The 20,755-nt window shown below is 38.8% G+C and overlaps 1 protein-coding gene across 4 annotated transcripts in view; it reads right to left on the reverse strand.

The window, feature by feature from the left end:
- Positions 1-19,391, reverse strand: part of PICALM (phosphatidylinositol binding clathrin assembly protein) — a 66,349-nt gene extending 46,958 nt beyond the window's left edge. For 2 of the 4 annotated variants that reach the window (XM_041483639.1, XM_041483638.1), the window contains exon 1: positions 18,933-19,391. In XM_041483639.1, the coding sequence (XP_041339573.1) occupies positions 18,933-19,062 (130 nt within the window). In that variant the 5' untranslated portion in view covers positions 19,063-19,391. The remainder of the gene's footprint in view (positions 1-18,932) is intronic. The other 2 variants (XM_041483641.1, XM_041483640.1) reach the window with 1 other exon arrangement.
- Between the last annotated feature and the right edge of the window lie 1,364 nt (positions 19,392-20,755).

A 20,755-nucleotide genomic window follows, 5' to 3' on the forward strand; every position in this document is an offset into this window, starting at 1 on the left:
ATGGGTTATTGAGAAGGGTGGGGGTGGGGGGAATTAAAGAAATAAGCATGTTCAAATTAAAGTAATGTAACATTTGTCAGCAGACCCTAAATAAAGGAGAAACTGAATTTAGCAGCAACAAAGTTTTTCACAGTCCATTTTAATTTTGTTATTTACTGAACTAGAAGTGCCTTTTTAACCAGAGTGGTCTGCATGAAATATAACATAAAATATTAGAAATAACATCTGCATATTAGATATTCTTCCCAGTTGTATTTTTTTCCTTTAAATTTCTATAACAGATCATCTTCCTTCCTTGGAATAACTGGCAAGTCATGGTAGTCCCTTATTCTCAAAACTTCAATAAAAAGTATCGAGTTTTTCAACTGGCCACAGATAACAACAGATATTTTGGATTATGGAGGTTATTTTTTCTATTCACCTTGACACAATGACTGTGAAGAGTGTGATCTAATTTTATCCAGTTACAAAATTAACAAAATTGAAATTACTTCACAAATACATAGCAGTTTTATTCTAGCAAAGTGCTTTGAAAACATTTCTAGAACATATATATACAGTGTTCTCTAATATTTAAATAATTGGAGGACTTAACTGTGCCATGAAAGGACATTTATAAAAACTTCAAGAAATCAGAAATACAAAAATAAGAACAAAAGAAAAAGGTTTTCTGTAAAATCTATAATTAAAATCTACTTCTACAGATTAACAGTTCTGATAACTACAAACGCTGACACATTCAGACCTAATTCTACACACTCCAGCTGACATTTTAAAAGTAGATAACTTAATGTAAGCATATGATAACTTTCTAAATAATTTCCCACTTCTTCCACAGGTGATGTCCTTATTTAAATACGGGAAATAGGATTAGAATGTTCCTGGATGTAAATAAGTACTTTCATTATAGAACCAAGCAATTTGTCTAAAAATAATACTCATAATAATTCTGAATATTAATGCAAACAGGTAAAATAGTGATTTTTAAAAACTGATTTCTTCCTTAAAACAATACATTTGTAAGCAAAAATTAAGCTTGTGCAAAAACAAGGATACCCCAAATGACATACTGGAGTTATCAAACAAAACACAGTGATGGTAAATTTCATTCTGAGCCACTCACTAAATGGCATTTAATCTGCTGAATTTAATCTGAAGAATATTATATAACAAGCATGTCTTTGAAAACTGAGTGAATACTCCAGTATTTTCCTAATTAACAGAAAATACCTACATTTGCAGTTTAAAACAAAATATGCCATAAACACTACTTGTTCTAAATTTAGGTTTATCTTCTGAATAAACCCATTTGTAACAAACCACTTTACTAGAAGTAGTTTACTACATCAGATTGGTGAAGCCATGGGACAAAGTCCCCTTGAGAAAGTGGACAAGGAAATCTGGACCACACATTTTTAAATTAAGAATAAAAATTTCCACTGAGAATTCTTTCTCTGCATATAAACAGCATCTTAACAGCTACATGCACTAACTCAGGAAACAATTTATGGAAGAGTTAAAGAAATCTGAGAAGTCACATTCTATTCTGACCTTTCCATGTTTAAAAAGAACTATGATTTAATCTAATTTATATTAGATAAGCAGAAAGAAGATTTACTATAATGTTGAATAACTTCCTCTATAGCCACAGGTTTATATTTTCATTTCATCAAGCTACATCTTGCCTTTTTCTTCCAACTCAAATGAGACTATCATGTTTCTCTCTCCTACTTAAAACCACTGTTTCTAATTGGAATTCTTAGAAATTACTTCAAATCTCTATCAGTAACCCTGTGAACTCAGCATTATTGCCTCAGGTATCTTTTAACTCTACATTTTTCTCATATGGTAACACTTCAAGCAACTTACTACTTCTGTTTGAGAACTGCAAAAACTAATTAATATACTTTCTGCAAAAAATAGAGTAAAAATTTGTTCAGTTGAACAACTGGTTTCAATGAAGAATTCTCTGAAAAACATTAGTAGTGTCTACCAAAACTCCTCAACAAAGAAAGCACTGGTGAATGAAACAGCAAAAGAAGTTAAAAATAAGAGAAGAACAACTCAAACCAATATGTACACCACTTTCCTTTTTCTTTTCTTTATCTTAATTCCTACATACTGGAAGGTGCCACATTAACACTTCATTTAATATTCACAATGATTATTCAAACTTCTCCAGTTACAAATATTGTGGAAATGACAAGTGTGGCTATGTTACGTTTGGAGAATTGCTTTTTCAAGACAGACTTGAACATTGCTTTCATCTAAACTTGCCAAGTACTCCCATCACATTTTAAAGACAAACATTAAAATACTGCTAAATATTGCCTAAACAGCTCCAGCCACAGACTGTAAATATAACATTCTCATTTCAAATACAATCAAGCTGAACAGAAACCATAGCTTAACTCACCTAGATCTTCATCCAAGTTTAACACATGGCAGAAGTTCATTATTTTAGACCAACACAAGTGCGTAAGATATATAACTCACAGGACATGTTTTCATGACAACTCATGACAAATCTGGGTGGTCCCATTCCTGTCTCTACCTGCAAACATTCACACACTTCCACTGCTTATGTTATGTCAGCCCCAGTGTACTTCTCTGAACCATACTAACTTCTCATAACAGGAAAAAAACACACAAAAACCCCTGACCTCAGTGGCGGTGGGTGGGATAATGGGGATGACACATGAGGCGACACAACACAGCATGGTTTTTCCAAGAAAAGGAGACGATGACATGCAAAGGTAAGAAGAATAAGAAGGGAAGTGGACAAGTCCTTCCACTTTTGGCACCAGTGAGTGACTCCTACTCAACCACCCCACTACAGTCATCCTCCGTTCTTCCAAGATGTCTGCCTTAGCCTTTAGTGGTTACTGTACATCTCTACAGTTCCATGTTTTCTTATATTAACATTCCAAAATCTGATGTTCTGGTGCAGATTAAAAAAGAAATTCCCTTTGTGCTTCTCAATGGAGACTGAATATCCATACTCCCTCTAAAAAATTTAAACACAAGGAAAACCTACTATTTTCTTGCTTAATAAAATCATTTTCTTTCAATGTTTCCTAAATTTTCAGTCTTCTTAATTCATCTGACCTTGTATCGATTCTCTACAGTTTCACTGATTTATACATATAAATCCACACACAAATACATATATATGAATGTATATATTTCTTTATATATATAGTTAAGTATAGTGTCCCAGCTGGATAATGGAAATTACTTCCTTCTACAGACATATGGAAGGATGCCCATCTTCCCTACATCCTCATGTTGGTGGTTTATAACGAAAATCAAGTGAGCCAAACCTTCTTGCACAGTTCCTGTACATTCAGATAACCTTACATTCAGATAATCTTTCTAGATGAAAGTTTTCTTTACACCTTCCTGACATGTTTAGACGTTTGCAAGATTCATAGAGCACTACACAAATTTATCAGTGTAACTTCTTCTTCTAATCTTGGTCTGAAGAGCAGCTGCACACATTCCCAAGACAATGCAATTCTCTGTTGATACACAGTGTGTACCAACATACAGTTACTAAATCATTAGAACTACATATGGACATATTCTCCACATTGCCTATTCTCCAGTTGTGGGCAAAGTGATGTAAGCAGTCTGTATTAAAGCAGCACTCTCTGGGTCCACTAAGTTTGAAAATCAAAGAAAAAAACACACTAAAACCCATGACTGTTACCTGTACCTATCAGTTGTAATAACATAGAGAACTATCTTTGTTAAAATCTTAAAATACTAGTCAATACAAAAGTATATAAAATACATTAGTTACCTTTCTAAGGATTAATTTCCCAGCTGCCAGCCACTCTTAACACTAAATTCTTCCTCAAAACAGAACAAACCAACAATCATTTCAGCTCCCTAATACTAAGAAATATGCAAGACATACCAAAACTACTGAATTCTTTTCCTCTGCATTCAGTGCCTACATACCCTTTAAAAGCATTTTATCATGAAATCTAGTTCAAAATAATTTTATGCTCCCACACATACACTAGCACATTATTCCCACTGAAAAGTATCTGTAAACTTAGAGCCTTGATCCTGTCTTCACAAACATGCTTAATAACAAGCCTGTGAATCATATTCTAAAGATGATTCTTGATTAAAAGATGAAAAATGTCTGTATCTATCAGCCAACTAACATGACAATTCTTGCATAAGCTGTACATTCAATTTGAATATTTAACCCACTGGCCTAATTAAACAAGGGAAAAATCAATATTCTTTTTCACTGATCACATGCTAATTTCAATGCATTCATGAATAAAATTATGAATAGTTCTTTGTTCAAGATTGTCAGTATTTCCAGAGTGCATAGCTGCAAACACTTGAGGATGCAGCCCATTTCAGGTTCTGACAAGCTAGAAAGCAGGTATGTACCCTAAGGGTTCTATATGAGCACTGCTGTTTAAGAATACATTAGGACAGGTGGTTGGACAGGCTTTTTGAATGACAGCCATTGGTTTGATATTGAAATCAATATTTAATATATTAGCATCTAATATTAAATTGTTATACTAAATATGAGAATAATGTATAATAATACTTAAGTATCCAATATAATATTTATAGTGTGAATGGTTACACACGGTGGGTGAATGGAAGCACAATGAACTGCATTAGAAGGAACATTTTAACTTTGATGAAGACTAATTACTCTGAAAATTGCATAGCTTTAACACTGCTTTTATATTCTACCAAAAACATGAAGGTATTTCAAGCAGCCTGCATACATGTGAGTTTATCCTATGATTTCACCTTAAGATGCATAGAGAAGGCACCTAACATGGTTTATAGATAGCTGAGAGATCAGTATGTGATGCCAGAGATACTAACCCTCAGGTCTGTTGATCACCACACACACACTGAACATTACCACACTGTTCTCTGTCTCTGACAGAAATAGTGCCCAAGCCATCTGCCTTTGCATACAGTAAATTTTTGGGTTACAGTATGTAGTTATAGCCCTCTCTTTCTGCTCCGAAGAACCTGTAAATATTCTATAGCTATTGCACCTCCATACAATAAAAACCAAGTTGTGCTAACAGACATGTTTTTAAAACAAGGCCTGTGAAACACACATACAAGCTGCTGTTGTACTGCCAATAGCACGTAACCAACCCTTGCAGATTGCTCTGGATACCTCCTGGATGCAGGCACAGTACCAGCAAATGCCTCACCTGGCAGCTTGCTAGCAGTGGTACAGTTACATTACTGTAGCTCAGCCCACTGCAACAGGGAAACCATTTTGTTAATAGCAGACACGACTGAACAAAAAATCCTCAATGAACACAACTCTACAGTAGTTCTGCAGCAAGACAAATTCTATCTTTTCAAGAAGGTAAGCGATTAACGTAACTAGGGTTCACTTCAGTATCTAACCCTCCTCAATCCTGCAAGGAACACCCAATCTCAACTTTAGCTCACCTGGTTGTAAGGCATTCTGATGACATCTGTTAAAAAATACACGCAAAGACTGTCAAAGTGCCTATCACAGAACCATAGAATGGTTCACATTGGAAAGAACCTTAAAAATCATCTCATTCCAACACCCCAACCACAGCAGGGATGTCACTCATGATCAGGCTGCTGAAAGCTCCATCAAATCTGGCCTTGAACACTTGAAGGGATGGGGCATCTAGAACTTCTCTGGACAATGTGTTCCAGTGTTTCACCAGCCTCTGAGTAAAGAATTTCTTGCCAGTATGCAATTTAAACCCACCCTCTGTCAGATTAAAGCCATTTCCCTTGGTCCTGTCATTATCTACCCATATGAAAACTCCCCCTCCCTCCTTTTTATAAGCTCCCTGCAGCCACTGGAAGGCTGTAGTGAGGTCTCCCCACAGCCCTCTTGTATCCATACTGAATAACTCCAGCTCTCTCAGCCCATGCCAACTTCCAACATCTGTGATATCCTTAATCCTGCATTACCAAGGAGCAAACAGAAAAAGCCAGACTTCGTGCAGAACACATTTTGGCAGTAAACACTTCTAGCACACTTTCTGAATCTAAATGTATCTTCTAAACATACAGAGTATCCAAACAAGTGCAATTTAGGTGCTTCTTAGATGTTTGCCTTCCACATCCCTTTATTGTAAAAGATGCACCAGAAAGCAATTCTGTAGTAGTCATGTACCACCACAGTAGAGCACAGTGAAACTGAAACCAGTGAGCGTTAACACCAACCTGACCTCCTGCCACCACATCCCACTGAACAGATCTTCAAGCCAAAGAAATCCAAAGACCTTTATTACTTTGGAATTAATCACACACATGTAATTCACTTTCTTTTCTCTTTGAACAGCAGTGCAGCATCTTTAATTAGACAGTTTAACAGACAAAACCAAAGATAAGAGAAAACCAAAGCCACATGACCTGAGTTTTCCTGCTTCAATACTTGCCTCATTTCAATAGCTCAAAGGTCTTACTCCAGCAAAGTTGTTTGGAATATGTGTCATTCTCTCCTATTTTAAACCAAGACTTTGGAAATGAGATTTCCTTCTGGACAAAATCTAACTCTGAGCATGAATAGCACATTTTTCCTGAATGCCTTTGGGAGCTGTCAGGAAGCATGTATTTAAGTTAAAGGAGTTATGCCTCGGTATTTGCCTCCCTCCATCAGTGCTGAAACTGCCAATGAAGATGTAGCTATCTGATGCATGGTAGGACACATCTCTTGGTAGATACCACCTTCTACAGCTTCTGGTTAACTGGGCTGCCTGCTTAACTACCGGAAAAAACCCAACCAAAACCTAAACTTGTAATTGTGTGGAAACAGGTTTCTTTTTGTCAAGAGTCCATGCTAATATGTTGTAGAAAACAGCTGTAATGCCAAGGGAGTCTAAAGGTGTGTCAGCCTCTACTACAGGTTCTTTGCCCCACTAGTATACTGGTTAAAAAAGAACATTCCACATTTTATTGCTTCTCATGTATTTACACAGATTTTTCAAAATTAACTTGATGAAGGGAAAAAAAACAAAGCGAAATTGTTGCATCCAAGACCAAAAAAATTTAAGCCATATTCTAAAATGGTTTGATTATTACATTATGTTCTTCCAACATCATAGAGATGCAAAAATTACTCATTTGGATTAGTTCTAATATAGTGGGCATCAAAAGCCCAATATATAAAATTATTGCAAATGGTGCTTTTCTAGCATAACATAAATAGAAGTCCAAACTACTTAGATTTTTTAAATTAGTACTATTTATTACAAAACAGTGCAAATGCTTTTCTTTATAAATAGCACAATGCCCAGCTACTGGAGAAAACCTCCTCAGATGATAGCTTTAAAACAGATTTTTACTATGAATAAACTTCACACACATCATACTACAATCCAGCTATGCAGTATTTCCTATTTTGTACGGATAATCTACGTATCTTACTTTTCTGTGGGTGTCTCAGGAAATACATACAGCAGTGTCCTGTCAGATGATCACTTACTCTTTTAGCTGACTAAACAGAGCTTAACAGGTCTCAACGTAGCTCTGATTTAAAGGCTTATAAACAATGACCCAAGCATCCCAACAAAAGTGGAAAAACCTCAAAAGAGGGGAAAATAAGGCAAAGACAATTGAATCATGGGGCTAATAAGTGACAAACAAAACACAGACTTCATGAAGGAGGTTTGCTGAGGAATACTTTTTTCTTGAAGTTTCTATAGAAGAAGCTGGTCAAGCTCAAAATAGTAACCCTCAAGATTATAAACACTTGCAAAGTGCACTTTTTTTGCACTTGCTGCAAAAATGTCCTTACCAAATCTCATCTAACAGACCAAGGAGGAAATCAGTTCAGACTATTTGCCTATTCTATCATATAATGAATTTTCTTAAAGAAAAAAAATAAACTCCTGACAAAGTATCTGAATTATCTGAATGATCAAAGCAGCAAATTCTCAATCTTCAAATATTTATCATTCAATTGAAATCAAACATCATCCTTCTCCTACAAAGTGACTGGCAGAAAAATCACACAGGCCACAACACGTTTACACAGTTGGGTACTTGAGCTGCTGTCTCAGAGATCGACTAGGCTAAATGTTGTACTCCTTGGTGGTATATGAAAACAGTTTTGCACAATGTGGCTGAGTTTTATCTTTTTCTATACTGAAAAAAAAATACTCTGCACACCAGACATTTTTATATGACTTCTGTCTAATTCCTAAGTGAGACTAATCTCAATTTTTCCCATTAGGAATAGGAGAAAGAAGCATAACAAAAACCAAGAAACTACTCTTCCCATATCAGCATATTTGGTGATGTGCAAAATTCTAGTCACTTTGGTTTAAAGAAGTGTCAGTTTTTTAAGTGAACCATTTTTTAAGCAACAAGGAAAGTTCATAATACATGGATTTAGAGCACTTCTGCAGTCATTTTAACACAAGCTCCATCAATTCCATACAATTTACTTCACTTCACTTTTTGCACTTAAAAGTAAATGAACTCATTAAAGGAGATCTGTTACTGACAGCCACTTTCATACATTTTCTTTTGACCAAAACCAGATCAGATTTTGCCATGAACTGTTAGAAAACTGGATAAAGCTGAGCACAAGAGCTAAAAAAAAAAAAAAAAAACCAACCAAAAAAACACCAACAAAACCAACCTCTCTACCCATAAAAACAGAGGTATCACCACAAAATTGTTTCAACTGACACTCATGTACTGTGAGTCTGAAGCTCTTCCATGAAGGGAGGCAGTCATGCAAAAGTACAGCTAAATTCTTCCATTCTATTAATAGAAATGTTGGAAATGCCTGCCTAATTTAGCTTTTACTTCCTTTTTCAATTTAGACTAACATCTCCCATGAGATATTTGCAGCTCTCTGACCAAACGAGACTCACCCTGGCTGTCCCAAGCACATCTTCAATGCACATTTGCACAGCACTCTTTGACAAGGCACAACAAAACTATCCTTTACAGAACACATCCAAGCTGCTCAGAGTAAAAATTTTAGAACATACTAGAACTTACTGTGATAAGAGGTTAGGATGGTGCAGGAACAACCTTCATTTAACATGCAGAGTAAAAAGGAAGCTGAGTTTTTCCAGGACCATACACTAAGCCTTACCAATTCTCAGTAGATAAAGCAGAGGATATTACCAAGAGGAACACATCTTCTTTACAGCAACACTGTTATGTCTGAGTTTCATAAATTCCAATCAGTTCTTTCCCTCATGCCTCACTTTTAGAGACTGTTCCTGAGCCCTTCATTAGTGAACATGGGGTCATCAAGTTTCACAAAGCTTCAGAGCCAACATGGAGTTTCAAACTTTTAGTCTGAAACTGGATGGGTAAGGGAAATTGTATACAGAAAGAGCTCCTCAGTATCCACAGCTTTCAGCTGTGAATTTCTCTGTTTACCATGAACAAAGACATGTCCCTATCACAAACAGCCTCTAAGATAAACTAAAGCCAAGAGAAGGAGTAAATAACGTCTGTCTTTTGGTTTTCAGTAAAAGGAAAGGACCTTCAGCCCGATTCTATCCTTAAAATTAAACTGTTTCATAAGAAAAGCTCAAAAAAGAAAAGAATTAGTGATTCCATTTACTTTAAAGTAAGGTTGTTCATTGGTTAAAACCTCAGAGAGCTAAAATGAATACAGAACTCTGATAAAACTATGTGTTAAGACATCTTGTGTCAGCCCTAGTATATACCAAGAAACTGACCACATTCCTGTCTACAAAGACTCCTCATTAACAGTTTAAAATAAGGACAAAAGCATCTCCTTCAACTCACTGTATTTTACTTACAGATCATTAAATATTAAGAAAGTCTTCTCATAAACTATGTGTAAACAAAAAGCAAAAAAACCCAGCAAAACAAGAGAGAAAATCAGACCCTAGAAATGCATGAGCTTCAAACACATAACAATGAAATTCCAAGCATATTAAATTCAAATTCATAACAATGAAATTCCAAATTTCAGAAGTTATACTACCTGTGCTGCTCCCTAGTATTTGAGAACTAACACAAAAACTTCTTTGGTTTTCCAAGCACTTACACACCAAATTCAGCACTGAAGCAAACTTCATGTATTCCAGACTTTTAATGCAAAGTAAACTGCTTGGAAATTGACTTAATTTATGTTACATTTGATAGGCTTAAATGATGCTACATAGTGCCAAGGCATTTCAACTGAACAGGTCAGGAAAAAAGCTTGGGCTAGCTCCTTATTAACTATCAAGAACCTAAAAACAGACAACCATTTTTCCTCAAAGCCCAACAAACAGTGTACTAGTCTCTGTGTACCAAACAGCTTAGAGCTAAGAGTTGTGCATCCTGAGCTTTTCCATTCATCTGCTAATCAAATGTGACAACTTACTAAGCATGAAATATCCTTATTAGAAATAACTACAGTCCACAAATGCAGAGGTGTTCATATTTGGGTTATTTTTTTCTTTTTTTCCTATGATTAAAATCCACTTCACATGTATGTTTGATACTCTAAATCTTATTCTGCAGTGCTGCACTGTGACACTCCTAACTGAAATGCAAACGCTCCAAGGAGCAATAACCCTTCACGAATTTAAGACATTAGGTTGTAACAGAAAAACTGATTTAAAGGATAATAAATCCAAATTCAGTCATTTGAATAAAAAACAGCTGATCTGAGCATGGCTATATCAATGAAAGCTAGGGGACACGGACATTCAGAGAATTAATTCAAAACTGAAATCTACCTAAGGATTCCAGTATATTTATAAACAGTAAAGAAACTTCACTTCTCAAGAGAATAAAAGAACATATGGATATTGTTCAAAAATACATTTTTTTTTAATCTGCAACTAGAATTTCAACTACTTATGTTTCATGATGAATAAAAAGTAATTGCAAGTAAAACACCTGAAGTTCAGCCCTAAAACTCACATACTGATAAAACTGCTTACATAAATATTAAATTCAAGTGCCCCTTGTGAGACAGAAGAATGAAGACATTTTATGAGTAAGCAAGACTCGATGAAACCAGCTTTACATCAACCCAGAAATGAAGAATTGCTTTGGGAGCTACAACTGCATGAGGCTGCAATATATAATCAAGTAAATACTCCTGACAAACTGATTTTAAAATGAAAGTTATTTTTAATCTCTCCATAACAGTATACATGCCAAATTATGAACACCAATGGCTTTTGGCAAATAAAAAAGGGGACAGAATTAAACGTGATCACATAACAACACTATTCCCCTGTGTGGAGACTTAACCATCACAACAGTTCGAACAACGTTTTATACTTCACAGAAAAAATAAGGTCAGACCCAGAATACAGAGTCACTGATCAGAAAAACTCAATGTTTGAAATAGGCTGCAACGATGGCTGAAACTACTATGATAATACTGGGCAGAGAGAGAAGGAAAGGGGATAAAACAAATTCAAGTGTGACCCCATTTCCAATGAAATATTGACCCACTGGTCAGCAAGAGTGGCAGTACCAGCCAAATAAACCAAGTGCAACTGCAGGAAAATGTAGGTGAAATGGTGATGCAACTCCTGAACATATGGAAAGAGAGGGACATGCTACATTACAAAACTAAACCCAAGACACAAAGCATACACTTGAACAGCAAAAGAGAGGTACAGAAACACTTCAGGTCACTTTACAGGTCAGCATCCACCCCAGAAAAGCCCAAACACTACCGGGAGCAAAGCAAGTTACAAGCAGCCCTTAAGAACACCAAGGAACATGAAGACAGCAACGTCCACCTTTTGACAGCCAAGACCTTCAACCCTCTCATCTGGCAGAGTAACAAAATGCAAATAACCACAGCCACTCTGAGTGGATTTACTGCCGGTAAGGCAAATACCTCTTTTTTTTAATTACAAATAAGTATTTGAAACATGCCTACCTCTGTCTATAGCTTTGTAGCCTGAGTTTTAAATTAAACTTTGTGTGTTACACGCTTTGAGTCAGAAATCTAGTTGACTATGGCAACTTTAGAAACTTGCACTCCGCAGATGAATACCAGTGGGTTGGTTTTGTTTGGTTTATTTTTTTTTTTTTTGTAACAAAGGTCATTAAGGAATGATATGAACCTCATTATCACCTTTTTGTAAATGGATAAAAGAATGTCCTTTTTTCCCAAGTTGTTAACATGGAAAACTTGTTTATACACTAATTATTTAACTAGGAAATGGTGCTATTAAGGATTCACAATTTGTGCTTGAAATTTTATTGAATTAACTATTCAAAAAATCAAGAAAGGTTACAAACAATACAGGCACTTTGCTGACGTCATAACACACAGCCAGCAACTGGAATAGCTGAGCCACTGCAAGCAACATATTTAGAGTAAATATGTGAAATACCAGAACAGTTTCAACCCATGCAAACTTCTCGCTTCCCACATCAACGAAAGAATCACTCCTGCTAGAATGGCACCATTGCTGGAGCATCCAAATGTTGTAACTGAAGGCCTGCTTGCTTAGGAGGAAGCAAGAAAGGACAGCAAATAAGACTTCAAAAGTGTCTTTTCAGGAGAAAAGGAAAAAAGGAGTTGACGAGAAGAACTCGGTAAATTAACATCAGTATGAATGAAAGTACATAGGAGAGCTCAGAATGAGTATAATCCCCACTTCAGGAGGTTTCTTTATTTATTTTGACTACTTATGTCATGACCTGCATAAAAGTCTCAAAATTTCCTTTTATGGCACCACTGTTCACCCCAGTAAATTCTCTTATGCTTTGTTCTGTGAATTAACAAGCCCAAGTCAAATTTTGATGTTGATCTTGTTCATTTACACCCTCTCTTCTGAGGTGAAACTTATAAAAGGCTACTTTACCCTTGTATAATATTGCAAATGATCCAGATAAGCATTACTTTAATAAAGCTCCTTTAGCAAAATAGCCCAGGAGATTTTTAGTCACAATCAGAAAATCCAATGTATTTGCTAAGTCTCTATGAAATGCTTAACTTGATTAAGTTATTCTCACACAGTTAAATACAGCTTAGTTCCCTAATTTCTAAAATCCCAATACTTGATTTGTGACATATTACTCATAACTTGAATTTACCGTTAGTAGATTTGAGACTACCACACCTTGGCACTGAATTTACTAACATTATTTTTAAGTTTAGAAACGACCAGCCAATTGATAAAGCTTTTATATAAACTAGGGGTGAAATACAAAGTAGAACAATATTTCTTCTCCAAGTTTTGAAGGATACAGTTACTTTGAAGTTACTAAGAGTTCATAATCTGCCCACTCGTGATCATACTTCACAATGGAGAAAATGGCCAGAAGAGCAAGAAAAACACCAAGCCAAACAAATAATTTTATAGCAACACAAGCGTCTTTCCACTTGATTGCTTTTTTTTTTTTTTTGTTAGTTACTTGTTGGTTACTTTTAATCAGCTGCAGATACAATCAGTAATAAAATCTCTCTCATGCCCAAGTCTTTGCAAGATAACATTAAGCTTCTTAACTGCAACTACTCCTAGAGTTAAGACTTGGACCTGCAGGAAATCTAAATGGTTAAATTCACACACTCATGAATAAAAAGAAAAGTTTCCAGCAGAAGAGTTTGCTAAAATATTCAAAAGGACACATATTTGAGATTATTGCTTTACACTTGTATTGCAAACTACTTGAAAATATTAAATAACTGCCCCAGTAGAGGGTTTCAAGACTTTATACACAAGTAATTTATAATTCTTACCCGATTTCTACTATCATGGCTGAAAAACAGCTACTTCAGTTTACAGAGAAGTGGACATATCCTACCAGCAGTATCACCACTATGTGTTATTTTTAAAGCATTAATTGATGTGTGAGATATTTTGAGTGAAAATGTTTTAACAGTAGTGACAAATTTCAATTTAAGAAAGCTGTTTAATAAATTAAGCTTCCAAATACAAAAGGTGTCTCGGCTTCAGAAATAACATTGCATTTTCCAGAGGGAGCGAGACATCAGTAATATTTTTTAAGTGAACTTTCCCCAAATTCTACCATCAACAAATCATGTACATTACACAAGGCAACAAATGCAAAAGAGGGAAGCTTTAAATTCCACATTGGATAAGCCATCTCTTGTATTATTATGCAAACTACCATTACTTTGTGAGACAAGTCATTAGGGACAACTTCAAATTTTCACATCTACAAATCAAAAACTGATTTTAGAATTAGGAACTGAAGACTGAAATAGATCATTAGGTCACAGGCTAAACTGCAAAAGAATGTTTTTCCCAAGTGTCCCTTTTAGTAAATGCAAGAGATGACAGCACCATTAGAAAAAAAAAATCATTAAAAAAATCTCAACTAGGGCTATAGCCAAAAGTTACATGAGACCTGAATAATCACTGCTACTGGGAAACAATGGTGGTATGAAGATTCACAGGAAGCTGATTGCAGGTGTCCTACAGCTTCTCCTCCTTAGCTCCTGCCTCTTACTTCATCTGAAGCAGAATACTGCTTCAGGCTAAGTAAAATAAAACAACAGCTGCACAACTACACAGCTATTCTTTCTGCAAATGAGCAGCTGTAGTAGAAAATTGTCCCTCTGGCAGCCAGGAGGAGTATGATAGTTCTTACACTCTACTAAAAGGCACGAACAAATATTCCAAAGGAATTCCAGTAAAAAGTAAGGAAGTTGGCTAAAGAAAGAAACAACGAAGGAATCAGAAAAAAAAACTGAGAAAGAAAACTGAATACTTCAAAAGAAAGTTGTAATAATGCAATTATCTGTATTTGAAATAATTACAGTTACAAAGAACATTTCTAAGCAAAAATAACAATGGATTGCCTCCAGAAATTTAAGTCAATTACAGAAAGGGAAGCAAAGCTGCAAGAAACTTCAGGTGATTCTGCCAAAACCAGAGACAAAATATGAGTTTGTTGGAGCACTAAAATACCATAAAAGGAATGCGGCTAATCTGTTTCTACTGGAGAACACAGAAGTATCCACAGAACTAGGAGTTAATTCACCTCATCACCCACTTACACTTTAGTGTATAAAGGCAAGTGAACCTTTACAACGCTGGTTTTCCCAGCTTTTCTACAAATCTCTGGGGTGATCCAGGGAAAAGCAATGATCCTTGTACCTCAGTTCTACAAGTTACCCTCTTTATACCATCTCAGTTTGAAACAGAAGCTGTCCCCAGCACAGACATGAAGCAAGTCTTTAGCTGTGCTTTTCTCTACCCCATCAGTAGCCTCTAGACAAAACCAAAGCAGCTGACACTAGTGACTTAGGAATTTAAGTTCCAAACAAGCTCCTTCAAGTTTACTTTCACTTACACAGCTTCTCATAGACATCTACCCAACACAGGGCAGGGTTCTCCTTTACTGTCTTCCTTAAAAATACATGTTTTCTTTCACAATAAGAAATCAAGGAAATTACACTCTGGCTTAATTATAGAGACATTTCCTGTTAAGAATGGGTAATTACAGCATCACAACTTCCTTCCAAGTCATCCATCCACATTCTCATTTAAAGAGGGCTACTCCATTAGCTACAAGCAGATAGGGTTACTATGCCACACTCATTCAAGAGGCCAACCCTAAATGTGTATCACAACAAAGCTGTTTTAAGTACACTCCACAACATGCACACAAACATTTTTATGTTACAGAGCTATCCCTGGTACAGCAGCTTCACTGAACCAACCCAGTGAAATTTACTCGACATTAACTGCAGGTATTCCTCATATTAATTATCCACCACACATACAAACATAAGCATACCTTCCTCTCAGAATCATGTCAAGAAGGAGTGAAATCTGGCAAAAAGTTTCCCAGCACCATTTATATTTGAACAACCTAAAGCACTCGTTCTTAGCATCACTATCCAACACTCAATGTGAGGACAAAAAAGCTAACTAGAAAGGGTTGTACCAATCTCTGTGTGCAAGTTAAACCCACAAACCAGTTTAGAGCTCCCACTGCTCAGACGGGTGTAAAAACTGGGACCAAGTCCTACTGAAACTAGGTTTTCCATAAAATAAATTCATGAACTATGCTTTGAGGGTTTCAAGGCTATCAAACCTGATTTCTGTAAAACAAGTAATCCATCACAACAAAAGCAGCATTTCGATTACCAAACAGAATCCTTAACCCAGCTCTAAGGCTGGACCTCCAAAACAGAAGGAAAAAAACAGTATCATGGATTCAAGTATACAGCCTCAAGATGATGTTGCTACCTATCACAAGCCATGTCCACCTGTCAATTAGAAGTCTTTCTCCCTCAAACCAAATAACTAAGCTTTGTAATGGGAGAGAAAGCACTCTTTGAAGTATATTACATTTTAACCATCACGAGCTAAGGAAAAAATTCCTTTTTAACTTCCTTGATAAAGATAACCATCACTGAGGGAAATAGAGGTAACCTAGGATGGAGAGCATTTCAGTGTTCAAACTCCACACAATGTCAGGAGCAAGATAAATAAGAACAGGAATAATTAAGTTCACGAGTATCTATGTTGGACTTCCCTCCATTTTTATGAGTTAATAGGAGGCTGAGCTAGTTAAATCTGTTCGTGACAGCCCAAGCTTAATGAAGAAAGAATTTCAGCAACAAGACAGTCAAATCTTGAGATCTGTACAAGAAATACAGTAACAAGAATGTATGTCATGGTCACAGAACATGCTACAAAACTAAGACTTCATTACAGGACAGTGTAGGAAAACTCAACTTATCCATTGACCAGGACACAACCTATAGTAAGTTTTACCTGTATTATCATAATAAGCAATAATCAGAAAAATATTAGGGCAGCATGCTGCCTATGAAGACAGGTATATCAATTGTCATTTACAATGAGATGTCAGTTCATAGACCTTACCAAGTTAAACTGTTTGTTGTAAAAGGAAGATGTGTACAAATAGGTTAGAAGTGGGGCTTGAGTCACAGCTTGTGTAAAAAATATTTATTTTAAAGCATACAACCATAAAGGGTACGAACAAAGAAAAAGTTCAAAATACAAGACCATGTGTCATTTCCTGATCCCAGGAACAGAGACTTCTAACAAACATATTAGGGTACAAAACATCTAGCCACAATCTATTTTAACCACTAACAAGAAGGACTAACTAAAAAACCAAGTTTGCTTTGCTTTGATAAAAATTCTCAGAGAGAGGCAGAAACCAAAACTCCTGACAGTCTCGAGCAGAAAAACACAGAATTGGTCTTCTCATCCAGCAACTACCAGACAGCTTTCTAAGGCAGTCCAGGCACCCTTCTGCAGCAGCACCCTGGAGGTCTCCATTAGGCTGTCTCCCAGCAGCCCTGCTCAGAACATCACCCTTTTACACACACACACCTGAAGAGCAGTTTTCTGGCCAGCTTCATATTCTTTTCAACAAAGCTTATACCACAAAATAATTCAGTTCCTAAATGCCTTATTACTGAAATCGTACTTTTTAGCACAATTACAGGCTAAACCTGACAAAGTTTGTTTTCCAGAAAGCCTCACTTCTGCTGTGTGAAATCCAGTAACATCACTATTTCATACGTATGCCATATGACAAGGTGCTTTCTCTACCTGCCAATAAGTTACTCAAAGCCCAAAGATTTCCTCAGCGTTCTGACACCCTTAGCTAACCAAACATAACAAGACCACTCAGTTACTATCATCTTCAGCCAAAAGATTAAATGAATGAGGGCATACCAAAAAGAGACAGCGGCAGCTGTTCTGGGGCTACCCTAAAAAATCAATCACATTGTTCTCAAGAACTTGCAGAATAAGAATTTCTTAAACCCTTAACATGCACACATTTTGGTGGAAAGAAGAAAGAACTACAGTCCAATTAATCCTACTACTATCCTCTGGTGTTCTCATTTGGATACAGAGCAATTCAGAAGGCACAAACTCAAGACCCATGAAGACTCAACCTTCTCCTGCAGACGTGGGTGGGAGGAATGGAGAAAGCACACATATAGAAGGCATAGACACACAAATTTCTCCAGTATCTTTTATTATATATTTGGGAAATTGAAAGGGTACGGGGAGGAGGTGCTGTCCTTAAAAAGCCTAGAATAAACAGATGCAAGACAATCAGGTGTTCAGACCAAGAACTTCCCTCAGTCCTGTGACCTTACAGCTTAGTGGGAGAAACGCTAATGTGAACTTTGGTGTTCATCATTCTCTTCATAATCACCTGGACGGATCACAGTTGATAGAAAACCTTTTAAGGCTTCCTACCTTTGATCTGTTCTTAAGAGAAACTGAAAAATGGCCAGACCCTGTATGGTATGTTAAGACCAGGTAGTGAAGTTCTAAAGAAGTCCTCTTAGATACATCTTTCCAAGTGAATGAGACAGAGTAGAAAGAAGACTAAGAACATCCTCACTGAGAGAGATGTGCCCCTCAAACAGTCGTTTCACATATTTTCCTACATGGAAGATTTACATGACTGTTAAAGAAGGATTTTTTTTTCCTGGTAGATTACCTGGAAAATAATTAAGATAACTGATGAGCTATTCCTTCCTGAAACTCCTGCACCTCCTCTAGAGAATGGGGGAGTGCTGCCCTAGCACGACGCAAATGAGATCAATTAGTAAGGAAATTTTAGCCCATTCCTCTGCCTGGCCTCCGTGGCTCTCTCTCTCCCTAAGAAAGGGGTATGGGGCAGGTCCTGTCCTTCAGGAGCTCACATTGTCCGGGGCCCTATGCATAAGGAAGACTGGCAAGGCCCCTTTTGGAGAGCAGATATACTGAACAGCCTCCCCCAAGCTCTCCATCGCCACGTCCCCGACCCTACGCCCCCGCCCTCGGGCTATGCCCTATGCTGAAACCCTGAGCTCCTCCGCCTGAGGAGGCTTCCCGTTCCCACGAGGCCGGTGGGATGGGCGGCAGCCCCGCAGCGGGACCCCGGGACAGGCCGGGCAATCCCACTCCTCGGCGGGAGGCTCGGAGAGATCCCTGGGGCCGCCGTCCCCTGCCGGTACTCACAGTCCAGGTGCTTCTTCTTGGGGCCCATGACCTCGTGGGTCGTGGCCTTGCACACGGTTTTCGAGACGGCCGAGCCGGTCACGCTGTGCTGCGCCGCCGTGATGCGGTCGGTGAGGCTTTGGCCGGACATGGCGGGTTCGCTGGCGGCGCTGGAACCGAGCGCGGCTCCGCTCCCTCCTCAGGGGCCGGGACGGGAGGAGTCGCCGGGGGGATGGAGCTGCGCGGGCTCCTCACCCCGCCGTGCCGCAGGCGGCCCCCGCTCCGCCCTCAGGGACGGACCTGTCACCCGAGCAGGGACCCCTCCTCCTCCTCCTCCTCCTCCTCCTCCTCCCGCCCCCCTCCCCCGGCCGCCGTCCCCTCCCCCTGCGCGCCCGCCCGGCCGGGGACAGGGACACGCACTGGGCGCCGCAGGAAAATGGCGGCGGCTGAGCTCCTCCTCGGGCCTGGCCGGGCCTCTCCCGCGTCACGTGACCGCCCGGCGCCCCGCCCGCGTGACACGCGCCGCCCCCCTCAGCGCCGCGGGCGCGGGCAGGGGGCGGGAGCCGCGCCTCAGGCCGGGATCGCTTCCCCCGGGATCCCTGAGTCCAGGGATGCCTCCCCTGTCCCTGGAGTCCCTTCCCCTTGGGGAGGCTCCCGTTCCTCTGGGCATGTTCCCCTCGGGAGATTCGGTGAGCCCCTGTTCGGGTTCAGCGCCGGGTAAAGTCTCCGTGGAGCGAGTGGGGGGTGTCTCCGCCCCTGAGGGAAGTAGTTTTGTATTTCTCAGCCTGCAAAGTTTTTGTGGAAACTCCTTTGGTGTCACCTTAGGCTAGGGGAAGCTCAAAGGGAAAAAAAAAAAAAAATCTGTTCTTAGGCAGCGAAGGGTTCGGAGCCGGCTGGTTGCTGCGATCGGGCTTCTCTTCGGAGTAAGAAGAGAAGCCAAAAATTTCTCGAACGTACATCACGGCTAGCATAAAAACACTGGCGGTTTTCAGGTCTTTCGTGATTAGCCTCCCACTCTTCTGCTACTCAGCAAGTGCTTCTTGAACTGAATAAGTCCAAGAAGCACTTGCTGAGTAGCAGAAGAGTGGCTCTCTCCTTGTCCGCCTGGGATTTTGTACGAAGTTACTGGGTTTCTGTTCCCAAAAATCAGAAACTGTTCCTTAAGGTGCCTTCTCCCAGCCTGATACCTACAGCTGTAAAGCTGGCTACGTGTGGCAGGCAGTGACACACGGTGAGGAGCAGCTGCTTGGCGTCCTTGGCTCCCACCGCCCCTTGCCCCAGTGCCGCCCCAGCCTCCCGGCTGTCTGCAGCTTCCATTACTCCTTGCAACAGCGCTCTTCTCCTCCTCCCCAAACACACAGCAGTGAATAGCACAGCAAAACCACAGGATTCCAGCAGACAAAGTTCTTCCTCTCCCAGAAGTGCCTCCTGAGGAGCTGTCTTGTAAGTGTCCCCCATCCATGAAGCCACTGAAATATTTATTGGGCAACTTAAAGAGAAGCAATATACAAGTGGTACTCAGCTCTGTCTGCTTGACAGGATGTGTAAGTAGGATTATCTGTTTGTAATGCGTAAGGAAAATTGGTGTCAGAGGAAGAACATCGGGTGAAAGCTGAACCCAAATAATGCCATTTGTGTGTGTGTGTGTATAAGGAAGGCTAGCAACATGTAGAACTTGCTTTCCTCATAATGCCAAGCTCTTTGAGGATACTGCTGTATTTGTATTTCTTAGTTCCTCCTGAACTGCTTTAGGACTCACAAATATCCAAGCTGGGGAAATAAATCACTGATGTATACAGCAGTGGACTCTGGCATAAGACAGCTTTAGCATAAAGCTTCACGCT

The sequence above is a fragment of the Pyrgilauda ruficollis genome, unplaced genomic scaffold (genome assembly GCF_017590135.1).
Source record: "Pyrgilauda ruficollis isolate IOZ18807 unplaced genomic scaffold, ASM1759013v1 scaffold60, whole genome shotgun sequence".
Classification (NCBI taxonomy): Eukaryota; Metazoa; Chordata; class Aves; order Passeriformes; family Passeridae; genus Pyrgilauda; species Pyrgilauda ruficollis.